The sequence below is a fragment of the Vicugna pacos genome, chromosome 10 (assembly GCF_048564905.1).
Source record: "Vicugna pacos chromosome 10, VicPac4, whole genome shotgun sequence".
Taxonomy (NCBI): domain Eukaryota; kingdom Metazoa; phylum Chordata; class Mammalia; order Artiodactyla; family Camelidae; genus Vicugna; species Vicugna pacos.
Window position 1 is genome coordinate 72,013,241 of NC_132996.1, and position 19,119 is coordinate 72,032,359.

At 57.2% G+C, this 19,119-nt stretch overlaps 1 protein-coding gene across 7 annotated transcripts in view; it reads left to right on the top strand.

Moving 5' to 3' along the window:
* The window catches only part of ANO1 (anoctamin 1), an 80,013-nt gene that overhangs the window by 17,594 nt on the left and 43,300 nt on the right, over window positions 1-19,119 (top strand). For 4 of the 7 annotated variants that reach the window (XM_072970495.1, XM_072970499.1, XM_072970497.1 and 1 more), the window contains exons 3-8: window positions 3,738-3,836; window positions 4,571-4,722; window positions 6,821-6,875; window positions 9,707-9,758; window positions 12,666-12,721; window positions 16,199-16,240. In XM_072970495.1, the coding sequence (XP_072826596.1) occupies window positions 3,738-3,836; window positions 4,571-4,722; window positions 6,821-6,875; window positions 9,707-9,758; window positions 12,666-12,721; window positions 16,199-16,240 (456 nt within the window). Of the gene's footprint in view, window positions 1-3,737; window positions 3,837-4,570; window positions 4,723-6,820; window positions 6,876-9,706; window positions 9,759-12,125; window positions 12,192-12,665; window positions 12,722-16,198; window positions 16,241-19,119 lie in introns of all 7 variants that reach the window. The other 3 variants (XM_072970498.1, XM_072970496.1, XM_072970494.1) reach the window with 1 other exon arrangement.

Genomic DNA, 19,119 nt, shown 5'->3' on the forward strand with positions numbered 1-19,119 from the left:
TGCCAAGAGCAGCTGTGGTGTGGGCTCCATTTTTGCGAGTGGGGCTGGGAGTGGAGGTTTAACCCCGTTTAGGTCGTGCTGAGGGAGCAACCTTGGCCCGACCCTGCTCCCCTGGTGGCCAGCATTTTGGGGGACCCGATCCTGGCCCTCCCTACGCCCACGCTGTGGCTCGCAGCCCCGACAGTTCTGTGGCCTCCAGATTTCCCACACAAGGGACCAGAGTCGGAGGCAACCCACTGCTCTGGGGCATCGGCTGGGGGAGGGGACCCGGCATCTCCTGGTTTCTTCCGGCTGCCGCCAGGCCAGGCACCAAGGTTTAAAACATCCCGCATGTGTCCTTGTCAAACCGGTCCCACGACCCCTTCCCCCAGTGCTGCCAGATGTTTTCCTGGGAGGGACCCCGCTGCTCACGTCAACAGCGGAATGTGTTTTCCCAGGGAGGCCGGCTCAGCCCTGGTCCCTGACCACCGTCCGGAGAATCTCCGTTGACTCAGAAGAATGTATTTTGGGTCTTTGCGTGTGGGTGAGCCCTGTGCACCAGAATAAACCTAAGCTGTAACAGGAAAGATGAGTTCGGCTGCACAGGGCTGCCCATGGTCCTTTCTTCCTGCTCAGGGGTCCCCACAGGCTGGCCCCATGCCCACAAGTCACCAGGACTGGAGGCAGCACTGACGCCTGTTTGGTCTCAGTGCCCCAAGGGCTTCCTAGGGCTGCAGAGGCCTTTGAGCTTCTTGGCCAAAGGAGTCCGTGCAGATGTGATCTCCGCTGCCTGGGGCAGGGAGAGGAGGGGTAGCCTCTCCTGCACTGGAATCTCCCGCCAGCCAGGGGGCCCGGCAGGGACGCTAGCAGCACCAGGGATTCCCCCAGCTGTGACTTTGTATTGCAAAGATCTGCAGATGAGGAAGAGGGAGGCTCAGAGAGGTGGAGTCACTTGCCAGAGATAACACAGGTGTGGGCCAGGACTCCAACCCAGGCCACCCAATTCATGGCTTTCCCCGGTGGCCACCCTGCCTGCCCCTTGGGGGCAGTGGGAGGATCTGGACTCCCCTTGCCCAAGCCCCCAGGGCTGCCCGCTCTAGTCCACGCTGAGATGCACCCGATCCCAAGCCCGTGCACTGCGTCCCCCAACCCTGGACCGTCAAGTCAGGCTCCAGGTTCCCCAGAGGCGTGCCCCACACCAGCACGCCTCCGAGTCTTGCCCATCCGGTCCCTGTGCCTGAGCGCCCTGGTCCTGGCTGTCTCCTTGAAGCAGCCTCTCTTGGACCCCTGCTTCTTTGAAGCCTCCAACCGCTTAAATAAGCCCCCTGCAGCAAGCCCCGTGGTGCTCTCATCTACCATTTCATGACGAGCATCGTGCGCCAAGTGGCGGCTCCTGGAACCTGCACGTGACCTTATTCAGAAGAAGGTCTTTGCAGATGTAAGGTACTGACCTCTGGATGAGATCATCCTGGATTAATGTGGACCCTAAAATCCAATGACAGGTGTCCTTAGAAGAGAAGGGAGGGGGAGACTGGAAACCCAGAGCCACACAGGGGAGTAGGCGTGTGCAGATGGAGGCAGAGGTTGGGTTGGTGTGGCCACAAGCCCGGGACACCTGGGGTCCCCAGGAGCTGAAACGGGTGTCAGCTACACCTCCCTTCCTTGGCCTGGTTCCCTTCTGCCAGGACCCCCAGAGTTGTGGAAAGATGAGGTGGGGCCTCTCCACCTGGGGCCCAGCGTGGGCTCCAAGCCCCTGGGGTGCCCTTGAGAAGCCTGGTGGACCACAGAACCCACTGCCTTGGAGCAGCTCTGTCTCGGAGAGCATCGTGTTTCTTTGCCTTTTGTTACGACGGGACACCCCAGTATCTCGGGGTGATGGGGGAGGCTGCTGGGGTTACACATGCCTTCGGTGGGGGAACGTGCTATTGGCACCTTAATGCCATTCATAGATGAAGGGGGTCTCTGAAACTTGAGCTGCAGGGGAGACAAAGAAATAGAAAAGTAGAGTTGTTGGGTCATGTTGGATCTCACCCACGATTAGCAGTGTGGACTCAGGGCGGCACAGCCTGCGTGTGAACATCGGCTCCCTCACCTACCGGCTGCACGCTGCCTGCCGGGCCCTGACTTTCCACCCCAGCTTCAACGAGGAGTAACTGACACATATAATTGTGTATGTTTAAAGTCTACACTGTGATGACTCGGTAAACACAGACATCGTGGAATGATTACCCAGATCAAGATAATTAACACATCCATCACCTCACACAGTTAAGTGTGTGTGTGTGTGTGTGTGTGTGTGTGTTGAGAACGCTTAAGATCGCTCACCACCTTCCAAGTATACAATGTTGTATCATTAACTGCAGTCACATGCTGTTCGTCACATCCTCAAAACTAAATCCTTCAACTGAAAGTTGGTACCTCTGACCGATGTCTCCCCACCCCCGGCCCCCAGCCCCTGGCAACCACCATTCTACTCTGTTTCTATGTTTGTGTGTTTGCTTTGGTGGGGGACGTAATTAAGTTTTTTTAATGATTTATTTTGTAACGGGGGTACAGGGGATTGAACCCAGGACCTTGTGCATGCTAAGTGCACACTCTGCCACTGAGCTATACCCTCCCCTTCTCTGTTTCTATGAAATCAGCTTTTTCAGTTGTTGTTCTATATATAAGTGATACCATACGATATTTGCCTCTCTCTGTTTGACTCGTTTCATTTAGCATAACGTCCTCCAGGTTCATCCATGTTGTCACAAGTGGCAGGATTCCCTCCTTTTGTGGCTGAGTAATATTCCACTGTGTATATCTACCACACTGTCTTGATCTGTTCGTCTGTCGAGGGACCGTTAGGCTGTGTCTGTATCTTGGCTATTGTGAATAGCATTGCAGTAAACCTGGGGGAGCAGACATCTCTCCAAGATCCTGATTTCATTTCCTTTGGCTAAATACCCAGACATGGGATGGCTGGATCATATATGGTAGCTCTAGTTTTAATTTTCTGAGGAACCCAGGCAGTGACTTCATCTCGCCGAGCCTCAGTGTTCCCATCCGTGAAGGGGCCAGTGGTCCTGCCTTTCCCTCAAGCTAACTGGAGTCCGTTCCCTCGAAGCTCTTGGCTTCTGCTGCCCCTGGGTGGGCAGCACTCAGTGACCCTCAGCTGCTCAATCCTGTCAATCAGACATGCCGAACCAGAGAGAAGTGACTCGTCCAGTGTCACGGCAGTTCAGCAGGGGAGCTGGACCTGAACATGGGCCTGCCCTCGAGCCGGCTCACATTAGGATAAGGCAGTGCAGCAGCAGGGAACCCAGGGGATGGGCTGGGTGCAGGCAGAGGTGTGTCCTGACCCCACAGAGACGCCCAGAGGGGACCATCCTTACATCACCTCCTCACCCCTGCTTGATGGGTCCCGAGTACACCCACTCGGCTGAAGGGCCTGCCTGGGCTCTCTATCATGAAAGGGCTTTTGTGGCCCAGGCTGCTTTAGGGACCCTCGACTAACCCCCTTGAGAACTTCCCAGGCCTTGTGGAGTCTGGGCCTCCCTCCAGGCCCGCCCCTCCCTGGCTCTGCATCAGTCCCACAAGACCGGGGGAGCCCACTCACCCCCGAGCTTCCCCGTGCCGTCTGGAAGGAGGGGATCCCAGTGGTGCTCAGCACATCAGAGGATCCAGTAGGTGATGGCCGGCTGCTGTCCCCAAAGGTGAGAGTGGTTTTCAGCCCCACGCATCTGCTCGCTGACAAAGGACTTCTCTCCTCTTTCCAGACGAAAATTCATGGGGTTGGATTTGTAAAGATCCACGCGCCTTGGAATGTGCTGTGCAGGGAGGCTGAGTTTTTGAAACTGAAGATGCCGACAAAGAAGGTTGGTGCTGGTGTCTACCCCAGATGGTCCCTGGGTCTGGGTTTTGCAGACGCCCAGCGGGAAAATGTCAGGAGGGTCTGAATTGTTATGAAAGTCTGAGCCCAGGCCCCTACCCCAGGAGGGCAGGAGGGCCCCAGTGTCCTGAGGGCAGAGAGTGTTACCCGGCCCCACAGAGGGGCCCAAACGGAGGGGCCCAGGACCATCTCCTAAACACAGACACGGTGATGCTTCCTGCTCTGGCTTTTCATACTCTCAGTATTTCCGTGCATTCATCAGACCCATTTTAATTACATTTCCTAGCTTGCTGGGCTGCTGCTTCTTAATCTCTGAAAACTTCAGGCTGAGAAGCGGTCTGACAGTGTTTCTGCCTGAGCTTAGCGAGACGTCAGGGTCTCCTTTACCGCGCGGAGAGGAGAGCCGGAGCGGTGAGGCTGTTCTGGGCAGGGAGTCAGCTCCTGGCTGCTCAGACCCACCCCAACCCTATGGATTACCTCTTTTTAAACAGAAGTAAAGTTTGGGGAAGTTCTCTGGACTGTACAATCGTTGCCTTTCTGGCTGGGATCTCCTGAAACTCTGAGCTTTCTGGAAACCCAGGCGCGGAGGGGGGCGTTGTGGCCGCTCCCAGGACGTGCTGTGTCCGTGGGGTGGGCTGGCTCTCTGACCGTGTCAGAGGAGATCCCCAGGGCTGCGGCTCAGCCGATGACGTGCATCCCCCGGCCCCGTCTTGTCTGCAGCTGTATCACATCAACGAGACGCGTGGCCTCCTAAAAAAGATCAACTCTGTGCTCCAGAAGATCACGGACCCCATCCAGCCCAGGGTGGCAGAGCACAGACCCCAGACCACCAAGAGGCTCTCCTACCCCTTCTCCCGGGAGAAGCAGCACCTGTAAGTGTGGGCCCTCAGCTGCCTGCCCCTTCCCAGGGGGCCCTCTCTGTGGCCATTCCACCCCCTAGTTGTCCATGACCGGAGAAATGCACGTGTGGGATGGAGTCTTCTGAGGCCAAAGGGAGTTCTCCATCCCCCGCAGAAGTGGGGATTTCAGCCCCTGGAGCAAATTCACATGTGAGCTTGTGATTCGTTGGCACAGAAGTCCTGGAAATAATTTCCAAGGTCACTATTAACTCAGGAATTAAGGGGACAGAGTCTTGTCCTTCTGCTGAGTGACACAGGGAACCTAGCATGGGCCTTGGATTAAAGCCCGAAACCGGTGGTCTGGGCACCCTCCCTTGGCCCAGCTCTGTCCCTGTCAGGATGCCTTCCAGGCAGAGCATCTGGTTAACTGCACCTCCTGAAGGCTGCCAGTCCTGGGAGCCGAGAACCAAAAAGCAGCCCCAGCTGGAGTCCTGAGGCCCTGGGGACTCACAGCCAACGGGGTTGCCTGGCACTGGTGCACCTGTTCTGGAACCTTCCCTCCTCCCCTGAGCCCACGGGGTAGAGGGACATAGCCACCTAGGTCTCTGTGGAGCCTCACCAGGCAGAGCTGGAGCACAGATGTTGCAGGAAAAACACCTCAGTGTTACAGCTCAGTTGTGACAGCAACCTGGATCTGGGATAGAGACCAAGCAGCACTCCCAGTTGGAGAACTCAGGTTTATTACGCCAGCAGGCCCAGAAAAATTAACACTCCAAGCTCCAGATCCCCTCTATAGGTTTACACAGTCTTTTATAGGCTGCCAGTTTACACTGTGCAACATCATATGCAAATGAGGTATAATGAAAGTTGACTAATTAGGAACAAGCTTTGTAGAAATGGACCAATCAGAAGGGAGAGCAATAACCAATCAGGAGTGAGCTCCATGCAAATGAAGTACTACAAATGGATCAATCAGAAATTAGGGAAATGAACCAATCAGGAGTGAAGGAAATAACCAATCAGGAGTGAGCTCAGGGAATCAATAGAATTTCAGGGGTAAGTAAGCCGTTTCAGAGGCAAAAGTGAGATAGAGCCTCTGGGCCAGGGAACCGGATGGTGCTGGCAGGAGAGTAGTGGCCCTGCCTAGGGGTCCTGCTGGTCTTTTTATGGGGCTTCCCGCCTCCCTGGCAGGGGTGAAAAAAGAAAGCTTGGGCTCTGGGAGCCTTGTGGGACTTGGATGACGAGCTCTGAGGGGTGGGAGGGCTCCTGGACACCCTCGATCTCATGGGACATGAGAAACTGTGCCTCGGCTCAGACTGGGGCTTCTGCCCTGGCCAGTGTGTTAATCACAGGGCAGGGGCCACTTTCTTTACTAGCTGTGTTTCCTGATCTGACTGGGATACGAAATAAGAGAGGAGGAAGTGGCCCCAGCCCAGCCCCTCCCACCAGCTCCAGGACAGGGGCTTCTCCAGCATTGGAGGGCAGTGCCCCCCTTCCCCCACCCCCAGAGCTCTGGTCTCCCTTGGCCTCCCTTGGCTCTGCCTTGGCTGACTCCCTCAGCATCCCCAAGAACCCCGTCTTGGCCTGGCTCACCTCCAGGCTCTGGGCCACCCCCACCCCTCGTTGCCCTCCCCAGCTCTACCCTGATGATCTTGGCGAGTGGGTAATGTATTCCAGAGACATCCCTCTGCCCCCAGGAAGCCTTAGGAAATCTCTGTGTCACCCAAGACCCCAGGATGGAAACCATTTGGAAATTATAAGGAGACTGTCTTAAATATTGGAAGCGTCTGGTGGTAGAGTCTCCCTGGCGGTGCTAAAGCAGAGACTAGAATCTGCCAGCTGGGGGTGTCATCGGAAGGAACGGGATCCTTGGGGAGGGAGGTCTGGCCACACTTGCTGCTGGGGTCACTGCCCACCAGTGTGGGTCTCCTAGACCCCCGAGGGGTGAGGGGGCTGAAAAAGACCGTTCCACGTGCTGCCAGAGTCGGGTCACGCTTGGGGAGCGGACCGGGCTCTGCCAGTTTCGCGGTCACTGCTGGTGTGCAACGTGCGGTTTCCCGGGGGCCTTGGAAACAGGGAGAGCAGACTCCAGTGAGCTGTGTCTTTTTTTTCCTTCCCAATATTTCAACAGATTTGACCTGTCTGACAAGGATTCCTTTTTCGACAGCAAAACCCGGAGCACAATCGTAAGTATTGCTCGCTCGTGGGAATCGATTGCTCAGCAGCAAATGTGGCCCCGGGGAAACGGATGATAATTTCATTTCAGCCAAACTCCTCTGGGTGAAAGCGGCTCTAATTGTCTGTGACCGAAATAATTAGAATAATAACACCAGCAGGCTGTGGGAGCCCTGGGGACAGGCCGGGTGGAGCAGCAGGGACGAGGCAGAGGGATTCCAGGCCCGTCAGGTTATTTCCACACGTTCCGACGTCTTTGAAGTTCCCAGCACATCTGTCCAGCCTCCTTGCTGCTGGCCCTCAGTGAAATTTGTCCGTTCCTATCTGTCTGGAGGTTTCCAAGCAGGCAGGCCTGGCAGGAGCGAGGGGCAGTGGAGGCAAATGCATGAGGGTTGGGGTAGATTTCTGGGGCTTTGCCAGATGAGCAAACCAAGGTCTGAAATCTGACCAGGCCACCCTGCCCTCTCCTGGTGTTGGTTTAATGTTTATCCATCAGCTGCCAACTTGTCCGCCAGCCAAGCTGGGCCGTGCATAGCTCAGGACCCAAAGTCTGTTTAAACAAGAATTAACCTCGAGGCCAAGTGGCTGCTCCTCTCTCTTCCCCAGAAAGCCCAGCCTGGCGAGGAGAGGGTCCAGACGGGGAGGAGGCGGCCCCTTAACCTGGAGCAGACAACTGCCCCTCGCGGCCAGGCAGGGGACAGTGGTGCCGGCCAGTTGGTGTGGGGGGCTCAGGCCTCTGCCAGGACAGGTGGTAGATCCAGGTCCTGACCCCTCCCAGCCTAGTGACTCCGAAATGGGACGAGGTGGCTTCCTGCTCAGAGGGCAGCCGTGCACCACCCCTCCGAGGGTAACCCGGACGCAGTGCCAGGAGCACAGTCGCTGCTGTGGTTTTTAATTATTGACCGTGTTGCCAATTCAATTAGCAGTTAAATCTCATTATCATAAACAGTAAGAAACTCGTGTATGCAGGAAACATCAGTGGCCAGTGAAGCTCAGGGCTGGCACGGGTGCAGAGGAGGGAGCTTCTCCCTCGTGGACACCAGCCGCTCGGGAGAGCCAGACGCAGTTTAACCTGAGTGGTCTTACCTTTTCTTTGTCATTTTTGGGATGGGAGAGAATCAGCATGGCCGGCTGAGGAAACTGAGGCACGTGCCTTGTTTCAGTGAGTAAGTGCGCCCCAGTTTTACACTCTCTGGGACCGCCAAGGCGCTCTCTGAAGCACAGGGCAGGGTGCAAAGTCATAAACACCCTCTTGCTGTCAGGGAGGTGGCCCAAGGTTGGGGCAGCAGATGCGGACAGAGGCTCTGGGCTCCGCTTTATAATTGAGCTCAGTCCATGATCCCCAAGTCACAGAAAGCGATTCTGCAGGACCAGTAAAGTGTCAGCTAAACAGTGTGTGACTCCGTTTACCTCTGGGGTGGGGGAGCACTCTCTCCTAGGGACTTGAAGGTCAGCTTGTAAACCACCAATGCTCCAGAGAAACTCTTTGGTGACTCGAAACTTTGTCCTTGGTTAGTCTTGGGGAGCCAGTGCTGTTCTGGACAAAGAGATGACAGCCCCTCCTACCTCTTCCCTGGGCTCCTGGTATCAGGGCGGCCTAGTATGCAAGCAGATAAGAGACAGGACCAGCAGGAAACAACGGAAAAGGGCCTAAGATGCTGATCTTAGGACTAGCCCATCAGTCTGTATGCACTAGGGAGCCATAGATGGTTGCAGGGCAAGCTCCTAGAAAAATCACTGCCAGTGGCTGGCTGTGAGAGGGCACGTGCTGGGTGGATGTGGAGTCATAGCGGTAGCTGTAAATGAGGGCTGTGGCCACAGGTAGCAGGGAGGAGGTGGTTACGGGAGAAGCATCAAGGTCAGGACAGGGCCACCGATTAGATTCAGGGGATGCTGGGGCGGGACCCAGCTGACTGGGTGATTCATTCATTCATCATCAGTCAGTAACCGAGCGCCTGGTCTATGCCCAGGACTGGCGGGAGGGGAAAGGCAACAGGCACTTATATACTGTGGCAGGTGTGGAGGGCACCCGGGACAGGAGAGCAGAATCAGAGGGCAGAGTGACGGGGGCAGTGGCTGCTCCGTGACAGTTTGTTAAAGTGGCCCCGCAGCCATTTAGCTCTAGAGAGATAAGCCTTTGGGCAGAAGGAACAGCCAGGGCAAAGGCCCTGTGGCCTCAGGAGAGGGTCGCTGAGTGAGAGGGGCAGTCTGGAGGCCGGGTGGCTGGGGCAGGGCTGGGCAGGTGGAGATGAAGGGAGAAGGTTGGACGGGGCACCGCAGGGTGGGAACGTGGAGCCTTCCGGGGTCGGGGGGTGATTGGAGCTCTCCAACCCGCACGCCGATTCTTTTCATCCCATTTTGCAGGTGGGGAAACTGAGGCAGGAGTGGCAAGGTAGTTTCAAGACCACACATTTACAAGGAATGAGACTCAGGCAGGCAGACCCCCAAGGCAGGGCTCCCAAGGGGACAAAGTGAAATATTTTGTTAGTAAAGTGGGCACAGATTTCTGGAACATTCAGAACCACACCTAGGATTGGCCCTATTGGCTGGGTCCTCATACCTTCGAATTCCAACTCACGTCTCAGCCCAAAGGGATGACAACCTGCCACTGGGGTGCCCAGGACACCCAACCCCTGAGCATCTGCACGGTGTGGGGGATGCTTCCTGGAGGGAAGTAAAAATGGGCCCTTGGGGTGACCTCCTTGCCCAACTCTGTCCTCGGGAGCTGGCGGGAGGCCGGCACTGCTGGCCGCCGCCACCTCCCTTCCCGGTGACCCGTGTCCACGTTGGCCAGCCCACCCGCTGCCTGGAGTGACGGCCGCCCCTCATGTCTCCACAACAGGTCTACGAAATCCTGAAGAGGACAACATGTACCAAAGCCAAGTACAGCATGGGTAAGGCACGCATCATCTCCGCGGGAGGTGGGCAGCCAGGCTGGGTTTTTTTTAGAGGGTTTTGATTTAAGCCTGTGTAACAGTTTCAGGCAGGAGAGCCGTTCCAGGACCGTGGGGCTGTTTTATGGCACTTTTAAGCACCAGAGCATCCTCCTCTCTGGCTCGAGGCATCTTTGATGGCCTGAGGAGCCTCTCACGGCAGAGGCAGTAAATTCTGGCTGCTGGAAACTAGAGGGGAGACCGAAATGTCTTCAGTCTCTCTTGACCCTCATAGTCCAGGGGAGGAAGTTAGGATTCCAGCCAGGGGAGACGGCCTGACGCAGCAACCAGACTCGCCAGCCAGATTTGCAAGCAGCCTAGAAGGCGCCCTGCTCGGGCTGCAGTGTGGCTGAAAGGGGCACCCCACCGTGTGTGCCCTTTGACACATGCCCGATGACACTGGCCCTGATCCAGAACCTGCCGCAGAACCATCCCCACTGGGCTCCTTAGGTACCGGTTTACAGAACACCTCAACCACAAGTGCAAAACCTTCCCGATAAAACCGGGAACAGAAACCCCCCGCCACCAACACAGGTCCCTTGCCCACAGTCACAGGCTGAGTTTGCTAAAGCAGAGCATTTCAGAGCAAAGGAATGCCTGTCCTTAGCCTTTGCCCGCCTCTTCCTGAGCTGTTTTTGGCTCTGCTGAGAGCCAGCAACAGTCCTTCGTGCTATAGAAGCATCTGAAGTTTCGAGGCTGTGGTTCCAGGGGCCCAAGGAGGGTCTGGTAGGAGCCAGAGTCTTTGCATCAGGAGAGGCTCCCTGCCTCCTGGCTTCCTGTGGAGGGAAGAGGCTGCAGGAAGGGAGCAAAGAGCAGGAGGAGGAGTAAGATGCTAGCAGCTGAAGCCTGGGACAGGCCTGGGATGCGGGGGGTGGGGGTGGGGATGGACCGTCCAGGGTCAGGCGGCCTGCACGTTTCCGGCCCAGTGCGGCCAATGGTCAGTCACAGGGACACCCTTCTGGGCCTGGAATCTCTGAGCCCGTGTCCTAAGTCAGTGAGGGGGCCCAGCATTCAGGAGTTGAGAGGTGGCCAGGAAAACTGTCCCCAGAGCCCAGCCTCTGAAATGAAGAGCCTCTAGGATGACTCAGGCCACCAGAGGTGGGAGAAGCTGGCTCTAGTCCCAGCGCTCATCTCAGACCTCAGTCTTCCTTTAGGGTCCCCGTAGGGTCCTTTCTGGTGGAGGCTTGTGTGGTGGCTGTGAAAGTTAGTGCTGATCCCCACTCCAGGTTATCCTGGGAGTGGGTGTCTCTGGGTCCTCTGGCCCGTTCCCTGGCAGGGCTGGTTCCCAGGGCTGGTGACAGACAGGTAGATGGAAGGCCCCTCTCTGCACCTCATTTCATATTGGCGCCTTGTCTGAAAGCCCTCATGACCTCCAGATTTGTGGATGGGTTCTGTCACCCACTAGCCTCTGTCCCAGGTAGGTCCCTACCCTCAGGGAGTTTATATCCTGGAAGAGGGAAACAGATCATAGATAACCAGGTAAGCCAGAATATAATTTTGCCGGTTGAGGGGGAATGGGGGGGGGGTGACAAGAGGATTTGGAACCAGTGAACAGAGGTCTTTCTGATGAGGTGACATTTGAAGGGTGAGCCTTCCAGGCAGAGAGTGCAGCTTGTGCAAAGGCCCTGTGGCAGCACAGCCTTGTGAGCATTCTGGGGACAATGAGGAGCCAAGGAACCTGAATCAGGCCCCTCATTCATTTTTTAATCCCAGCTGAACTTTTCACTCATGTGGCTTTGGCCACATGCTCCCACCTTGCTCTGGCTCAGTTTGGATTTCTAAGTGTCCCTCAGGTGCCCTGACCATCCCAGATCAGTAGCTGAGGAAATCGTTTTTTATTTTTAAGTGGATTTCAGGAAGTGACTTTCCCACCTGTGTCACAGCAGAGTAGTAAAGAGTGGCGGCCAGGCCACTGAAAAATGTGACCCGCTTACCACCTAGAAAGCTTGTTCAGCCAGACAGAGGGTCCTGTGACCAGCAAAGGGGTTCATGGAAACTCCTGGGCCCCCAAGGATGTGTGCGGGGCAAGATCAGACCTCCAGGAACCCCTGGCCCCGTGCTCGGCTGGGCTCCGCCTTCCCCCTCACGGCACTGTCTCCTGGAGCTGGGCGCCCGAGTCCGCGCCTCTGGACTCTCAGACGTGCAGAAACGGTTATTTTTCTAACGCTCCCGGTGTGGGCCCTCGGGCGGCAGACGAGGGCCAGGCCGTCCTTCCAGCGCCCACCAGGAGCCCACCAGGACGGCGTGAGTGAGCGCGTTTCCCCCCAAATGCAGCTTTGATTCTTCCAGGCCCTTTTTCATGTAACTAACAGCTGGATGTATAAACAGGGCAAGGAGAGGGAAGAAGGAAGGACTCTGCCCTTTTAAATAAAAGGCGAAAATGTGGTAGACACGGTAAGTGCCTGCCCTGCCACGCGGGGCCCGCAGGCCTCCTCTGGCTTTTCCAATCAGCCTGAAATCTAATTCCAAATTGTACGTGTGTTTCTGACACCATCAGTTTCCCCATCCATACTTTTTCTCATGACTCAGCTTTTCCTAACCTCTGACAATCCACCTTCCTGATCTCGCAGGCGGGGGTTGCTGGTGAATCGCAGGTCTGGGGGTGCCTCCTTCCTCCCAGACGTGACTTCCTCTTGGGGTTTCCTCTGCGTCTTCCTAATCCTGCCGATACAGCACGTTTTCACCATCGCCTAGTCAAACCCCGGGAGGAAACCCCAGAAAGGTGGCTGGGCTCTGTGCAGCCAGGCGTGGCTCGCTTTGAAAACAAATTCTCAGTGATCCAGACGGTCCTGGGGCCGCGCTGGTCGAACCTGAGCCGTGGGAGGCGTGCCTGGGCCGTAACCCCTTGTCTCTACCTTTATTTTCAAGGCATCACGAGCCTGCTGGCCAACGGCGTTTATTCGGCAGCCTACCCCTTGCACGATGTAAGTAACCTTGACAGGCACGGCTCATCTCTGCATCATTTGATTCCCCAAATCCCCAGGGCCTCGTCCCCAAGGGAGCCCTCTTTCTCCTGCAGTCTGGGCTTCCTGCTTTGGCTCTCCCTTAAATGTCAGCCACGCACAGCCCTTCCCGCTTTCCCCAGGTGGGGACCAGAGTCACACACACAGCCGTCTTTGCTCGCAGAGCCATTCCACCAAGGCAGGGGCATTTGTGGCAGAAACTCTGCCCCATCCATATCTGGACCTCACAGCCAGCGGTCCACAAGATGCTTTCCCTGGCTCCATCTCCCCCACCCTGTCCTGCTCGGGCTCTGGCGGAATGACCAGAGCTCTCTGTGCATCTGCTTCTGCAGAGCAAGTGGCCAGCTTCCTGAGCTGAGTCTCCAAATCCCACTGGTATCCCCCTGACAAATATAGCCTGTGACCACGGCCGCGTTGTCTTGGCTCAGGATGGAGCGAGAGAGGATTCTCTTCTTGTCTCTATGGAAACAGGGACGAGAGTTCAGCAGGGCACTGGGGATGGGCCACGGGGCCTGAGCAGTGTGGGAACCCAGGATGGAGGATCTCTGGAACTTTTCAAATGTGTGTTACTGCAAAGATTAGGAGCGAGAGAGGGCAGGCCTGGGGGTCAGGGGACCCAGATTCTAGTCCTGGCCACTCACTCCTCTGTGGCCTTCAGTGGAGGAGACAGCCCTGCCCTCTCTGAGCTTCAGTATCCCCATCTGCAAGTCAGGAGTAATACGCTGCCAGTTGCCAAGGCTGCAGTGGGTTTTGGAGGGGTTACAAAAACAGAAGGGCTTTTGGGGAGACACTAGATTGGACAAATGGAGGGCACCAGCACAGCACATGGTCATCTCCCCAGGCTGTTGAGTGGGAGGGAAGATGCTCAGCCGACCTGCTGTCGAACCCTCGTCACTCACTGTAGGGATCAGGGCCTCCCCCTCACTGCAGGATCTGGGGTCAACTGATCCCACTTTCTTGCCTCCGTGCCTCCGTTCATGCTGTTCCTTCTGCCTGCCATGTTCTTCCTGCCTCTTCTGCATGGAACCTTTCTTCTCCCCTTCCCCCAGCACAGTAGAGTTCTTCCTCTCTGGGATCCACGCTCCCTGTCCCACAAAGGCAGCACTGTTTGGATGCCCTTCCTTGGGCCTGTATCTCATGAAAACCCCCACACTCAGCACCTAGTATAAATGTGGTGTCGATTTGGGTGGGACTGAGTCAAGTTGCCTTGGCGATTGACCCAAGTTGCCGTGGCTTGAGGAATGTGTCAAGGGCAGGGCTCAGGCCCTGAAGGTCCCAGCCAGCGCTCCTGGCTCCTCCCCGGAAGGGGCCTCGCTCATCCACCCTGCTCAGGTCTGCTCAGTTGTTCAGCCCCACTGGCGCCGGGAACACAGCCCTGCTTGGCCTTGGAGCCAGTAACCCCTGCCAAGATGTCAGAGACAGAAGGCGGAATGTTTCGGGGCCTCCATGCCTGTTTGAGTCAGCCCTTTAAGTCTTAAAAGGGAAAGAGGAGGAATCAACATTTCTGAGCACCTACTGCATGCAAAGAACCATGTTTCATAGGAGCTTTGTCTCATTTAATCCGATGCAAACATGGAGGCTCAGAGAGGTTCAGTGACTTGCCCAAGGTCACACAGCCCCTGTGGAGGAGCTGGGGCCAGAAGCCAGCACTGGTTGACAGTAGGCTGCTTGATCCTTTGTTGCACCGTCATCTTTGTCCCTTACACAGCAGTAGGAAAGCCTGCCATGTGGGGTCTGTTCCCACTTTGCAGATGGGGAGACTGAGGCTGCAGTTGCTTAAGCAGCTTACCCAGGAGCACACAGCCAAGGAATGGAGCCCAAGTCCTCTGGCTCTGCTTCGAGGGTTCTTTCAGCTGGATTACGGACTTCAGTCATGTTGAGGAAATAGTAGATTTTACATCCATGGATTTTCCACACAACTGACGGGCATGACACCCTGTTAAGTACCAAAGCTGAAGTTCAAATATTTGGGAAGATAAATCCTTCTGAATTGAGACGCGTGCACCCCATGCTCTTAAGCAGAGGACGCCAGCCACAGCGAGGCTGCACCTCAGCCCCTGGTGGGGGGTGGGCTCTCCCCCGTGTGTGTGTAGTTCCCTCCATCCGCCTGGGACCACTGAGCATCGACGGCCTTCAGCGCGTGGCCCGTAGCTTCCCACCCGCGCCGGTGCCTTGGTTACTGCCTTCACTCACTCACTCACTCATTCAGCGAGACTGTCCGTCAGGCCAGGCGCTGGTGCCCTTGCCAGCCAGACACAACCTGCTGGGACTGCATGTAGAGGAAGAGGTTTTTGCTCCTGGAGCTAGCGTTCAGCTCAGGAGAAGGACTTGGCGTTTCAGCCGCTGCTGGACGGCTTTTTGGCTTCCTTCCTGGTTGGCACCTACCCCCGTCGAGGTCACCGGCTAACTGACCTCCGGGGAAATGAGGTGCTGCTGGAATCGTGTGGCTGTCTCAGCCAGGAGTGAAAACACCGGGAAGGCAAAAAGGTCGGGTTGGGCAGGGAGGGCCCCTGAAGACAGGGAAACTGGGTAAACGACTCCCAGGGCATCTTCCCTCACAGACCACAGCATCAGTTGCTCTCCTGGTGGTCAAGTTCTCCCACCTGGAGGGGGCTGGTGGTGCCACGGGGGTCAGAGAAGGAGCTGGTGAGTGGAGCAGGCACCAGGCAGACCTCCTGGATCTCTCAGAGCCTTTATCTGCCCAGCAGTCCCCAGGACCGGTTGGCCAGTCCAGGCCAGCCAGGCGGGGGCCTCCCAGACCCTCTGTCTCACGGCTCCTCCTTGGTCAGCGATGTCACCCGTTGGAATCCTGGCTCGCTTTCAGCTTTTAGACCCTCCTTCTCATCCATTGGATTTGGAGACCAGGATCCACGTCCCAGTTCTGACAGGATTTCCCTGTCTATCCCAGGAAAGTTAGTTTGCTCCTCCGAGCCTCAGTGTTCCCATCTGTAAAGCTGGAGTACTGCCCACTGATCTTCACGTACAGTGACCGTCTGACTCATCACCCCTCCTGCGACGTTGAAGAGTGGGGGGCACTGCCTGGACGGGGCCCTGGGACGAGATGCCGGACCGTCCCGGCGGGGTGGGGTGTGTGTTTGCCCTATTGATACGGTTCCTCCACCCCCACAGCCCCCGTTCCTCTGTGATGTCAGTTCCAAGAAGCTGGCCGTGTTCCCTTCCTGGATGCTGTCTCTGTGACGTGGGGAAGGCGCCTCGGGCTTTCCTGTGGATGGGGTGCTGGCGGGGCAGCCTGAGGTCTCACGGGGCGCTTTTTATCCCAGGCGGCCCCAGGGCCTGGACGACTGTCCGCTCTGGGTGAAGTCCTGTCCTGGGGTGAGCTTAACTGCATCAGTCAGGGCTGCTGGAGTTTGTGTCTGGAAAGGCTTCGGATCTGAGCTGTTCAAAAAATGTAAGACTCTCTCCTCCCTCTCTGGACAGGGTGACTATGACGGGGACAGCGTGGAGTTCAACGACAGGAGGGTGAGTGCTGCAGAGCCAGGAAGCCGCTCCTGGGGTCCGGGGGCCTCGGGGCCAGCGTGCACGGGGGTGGGCTCACAGAGTCACGGTGCTGCGGCCCCACGTCCGAGGGAGACGATGGTGAACTCGCTTCGTTGCACTGTTCTCTCAGATTCTCCAAAGCATCATTTCAGGAGGTCAGATCACGTAGGGGGAGGGGACGTGCCCCCACCGCCTGCCCTTTCCCTCTGTCCTTCCGCAGCCCCACGTGGCCAGGTTGAAACCTGTGTCTCACCGGATCTGTCAGGACCTCCAGGGCTCTTTACTGACATTTAGCCTAATCCTGCCCAGCTTCCGGGGAAATAAGTTTGAGAGAAGCTGGGCCAGCAGCACAGGGCCAAGCCAGTGTTTCTCAAACCTACTTGACCTGGAACCCTCTTCAGTGAAAAGGGTTGTAGAGCTGAAGTTCCGTGGGACACACTTTGGGAAACACTGAGTGATCCCTTATTCTTTAGGGGCTGTCCCTAATTCCTCCCGCCCAGGCTCTCGGGCGCTCCTGCACCCACCCCACAGCTCCCCCTCCACAGCTGTTTCTCCTCCTTCCCTCACGCGCCCACACCCGGATGCCAGCCTCCTTCCCACCCCTGCCCCAGCCCCTCCCGGCTCCTCAGGCACAGACCTCCGTCCCCTTGGGGAGCCGCCCCCCTCTGGCCCTGCATTCGTTTCAGCCCCCCTTGTCCTGCCTCTTGCTGCCGAGGTGGGGCAGTGGGGGGTGATTCCCCGAAAACCTCACGGTGGTGGCCTTGTCCCAGATCGCAGGGGCCGGGAAGCTGTGTGTGGAATGTTCTCCATCCCCCCCCCCCAGCCCCCCGTATGTGTTTTTAAACCTTCAGTACTTGATACAACTCGCCCGCCCGGGAATCCAGCTGAAGATGCTATCTGATTTAGCACAAAAATACATATTTGGTTATTTTTGGTGGAACAGCTGGCATCCGTCTGAGACCCCGTGATGTGCAGAACTCCCCCGTCCCGTCGGCAAGCCTGCCCTGCCCCGGCCCTGGCCCCAGAGTCCAGCCCGCTCCGTCTCTCTGCACCCCTCTGCCACTACCCAGTGCCCTTCCTCCACCTAAAAATGCTCCCTCCATGGGCTTCGGTGACCCCCTTCTGGCCCTTCGGCCTCCAGGCCACGGGCAGAGCAGGGTCACAAATAGGAATGTTCAAGCAGAGGCAGGCGAGGGCAGAGGCTGTGCCCTGACTATCGGCCTGGTCTTTGGGCCACAGACCCTCAGGGGCCTTGGGGCCAAGTGCTCCTTCCCCCAGGAAGTAAGGGGATTACCCCAGGTGTGAAATGACTGGCTAAAGCCCCAGGGCCCTGCCTCATTCTTCATTCATTCAGCACATTACTGGAAACCTATTATCTGCCCTGTCTGAGAAGTGGGGACTGACAGACCAGACAAATCTGGTCCTCCCAGTGCCTCCATCTTAGGGGAGTTGGCAGGGGACAGGTACATGCTCAGTGATTAAGGACGGGCCTGCCCAGCCCCATGGGCCCCGGTGGGAAGTCTGGGCAGGGGAGATGCCGGCGGATAGAGCCAGGATCCCTCTGAGGTCCCGGTGCTGGAAGGTTCCGGGGTCAGTGTGACCAGAGCCACCAGCCCCCAGCTGGCCTGCCCCGCAGGGCCCCCGGCTCCCCTCATCTGCTCGCAGGCTGAGAGGCCCCCCAGCGTCCTGCCAACCACTGCAAGGAAATCTTAAGTTTTATCTGCCCCCAACAGCTACAGGGTGATGGACGTTTTCCTCATGGCAGGAAGAAAAGCCCCTTGAGGTGTAGGGTAGCTCATGCAGAAAGTTGGGTGTGCCCCGTCAGTCACATCTGTTGGTGGATGGTGGCCGACCTGCGACAGCCAGTCCCACTGGGCAGGCCCAGGAACAGGGTGAGCAGTGTGACAAGGCCGAGCTTTCAAGAGGGTCTTCCTGTGGCTCTTCTGCCCTGGTGCCTCCCCTCCCCCCCCCCCGCAGGCTTCGTGGCCCCTCTCCCCATCCAGGGCCTCTCTCCCCGCCCGTCTCCCCCTCCCCGCCCTCCCCCTCTGTCTCCCTAGGGTGCAAATCGGCAACTGGATTTCAGCCGAGGGTAGGAAGCTGCCTGGGTCGGTGGGGGCTGCTTCGCTCGTGCTGGGTGCCGGGTGAGCTCAGCAGGGTTTGCCGGCTCAGGCCTCTCCCTTTACAGGGGGAAACTGTAGGCTTTTCCTCCTTTTCCGCATCCTCAGACAGATAGCACACAACGACCCTCAGTGCTCCACCTTCACGGAGGGCTCTAACGGGCGTGAGCCCATCTGGCCCCACTCGGTGACCTGGGAGGAAGGACAGCCTCCTTCAGGGTAAAGGAGGCCATGGGGCTCAGAGGGGATAGCGTCTGCCCGGATGCCCGGCGGGGCTCAGGGCAGGACACCCACCCAGGACTCAGCTGGGAGGTCCTGCCCAGGACACCCCGTCCAGACTCAGCAGAGCCAACATCCCAGCACAGCAGCACAGCTCCAATTCCTGGCCCCTCTCTCCTCCGAGATGGGGGGAAGCCCCACGCATCCCGGTTCCTTACCCAGAGGCTGCGAGGCCTCACCCACCAGCAGGCAGGCTTGCCGTTAGCCTTTCCAAACTTGTTGGAACCCTGCTGGACACACCCTGTCCCTGCCGCTTACAGAAAGACTGGACGTCTAAAAGAAGCTACTCTTACAAAACTCAAAGCAGACCAAACCTAGGTTTCTGATAGCAAGTTTCGCTGATCATTTATTAAGAATACATCTGGCTTTTCTGTGTTGTTTTCCTCCCCGTCTTTTGGAGGCACGTGTACTGGCTTGTGTTCTCCCAGGTGCTGTTTCTCAGCCCTGCAGAAGGAGAGGAAATGG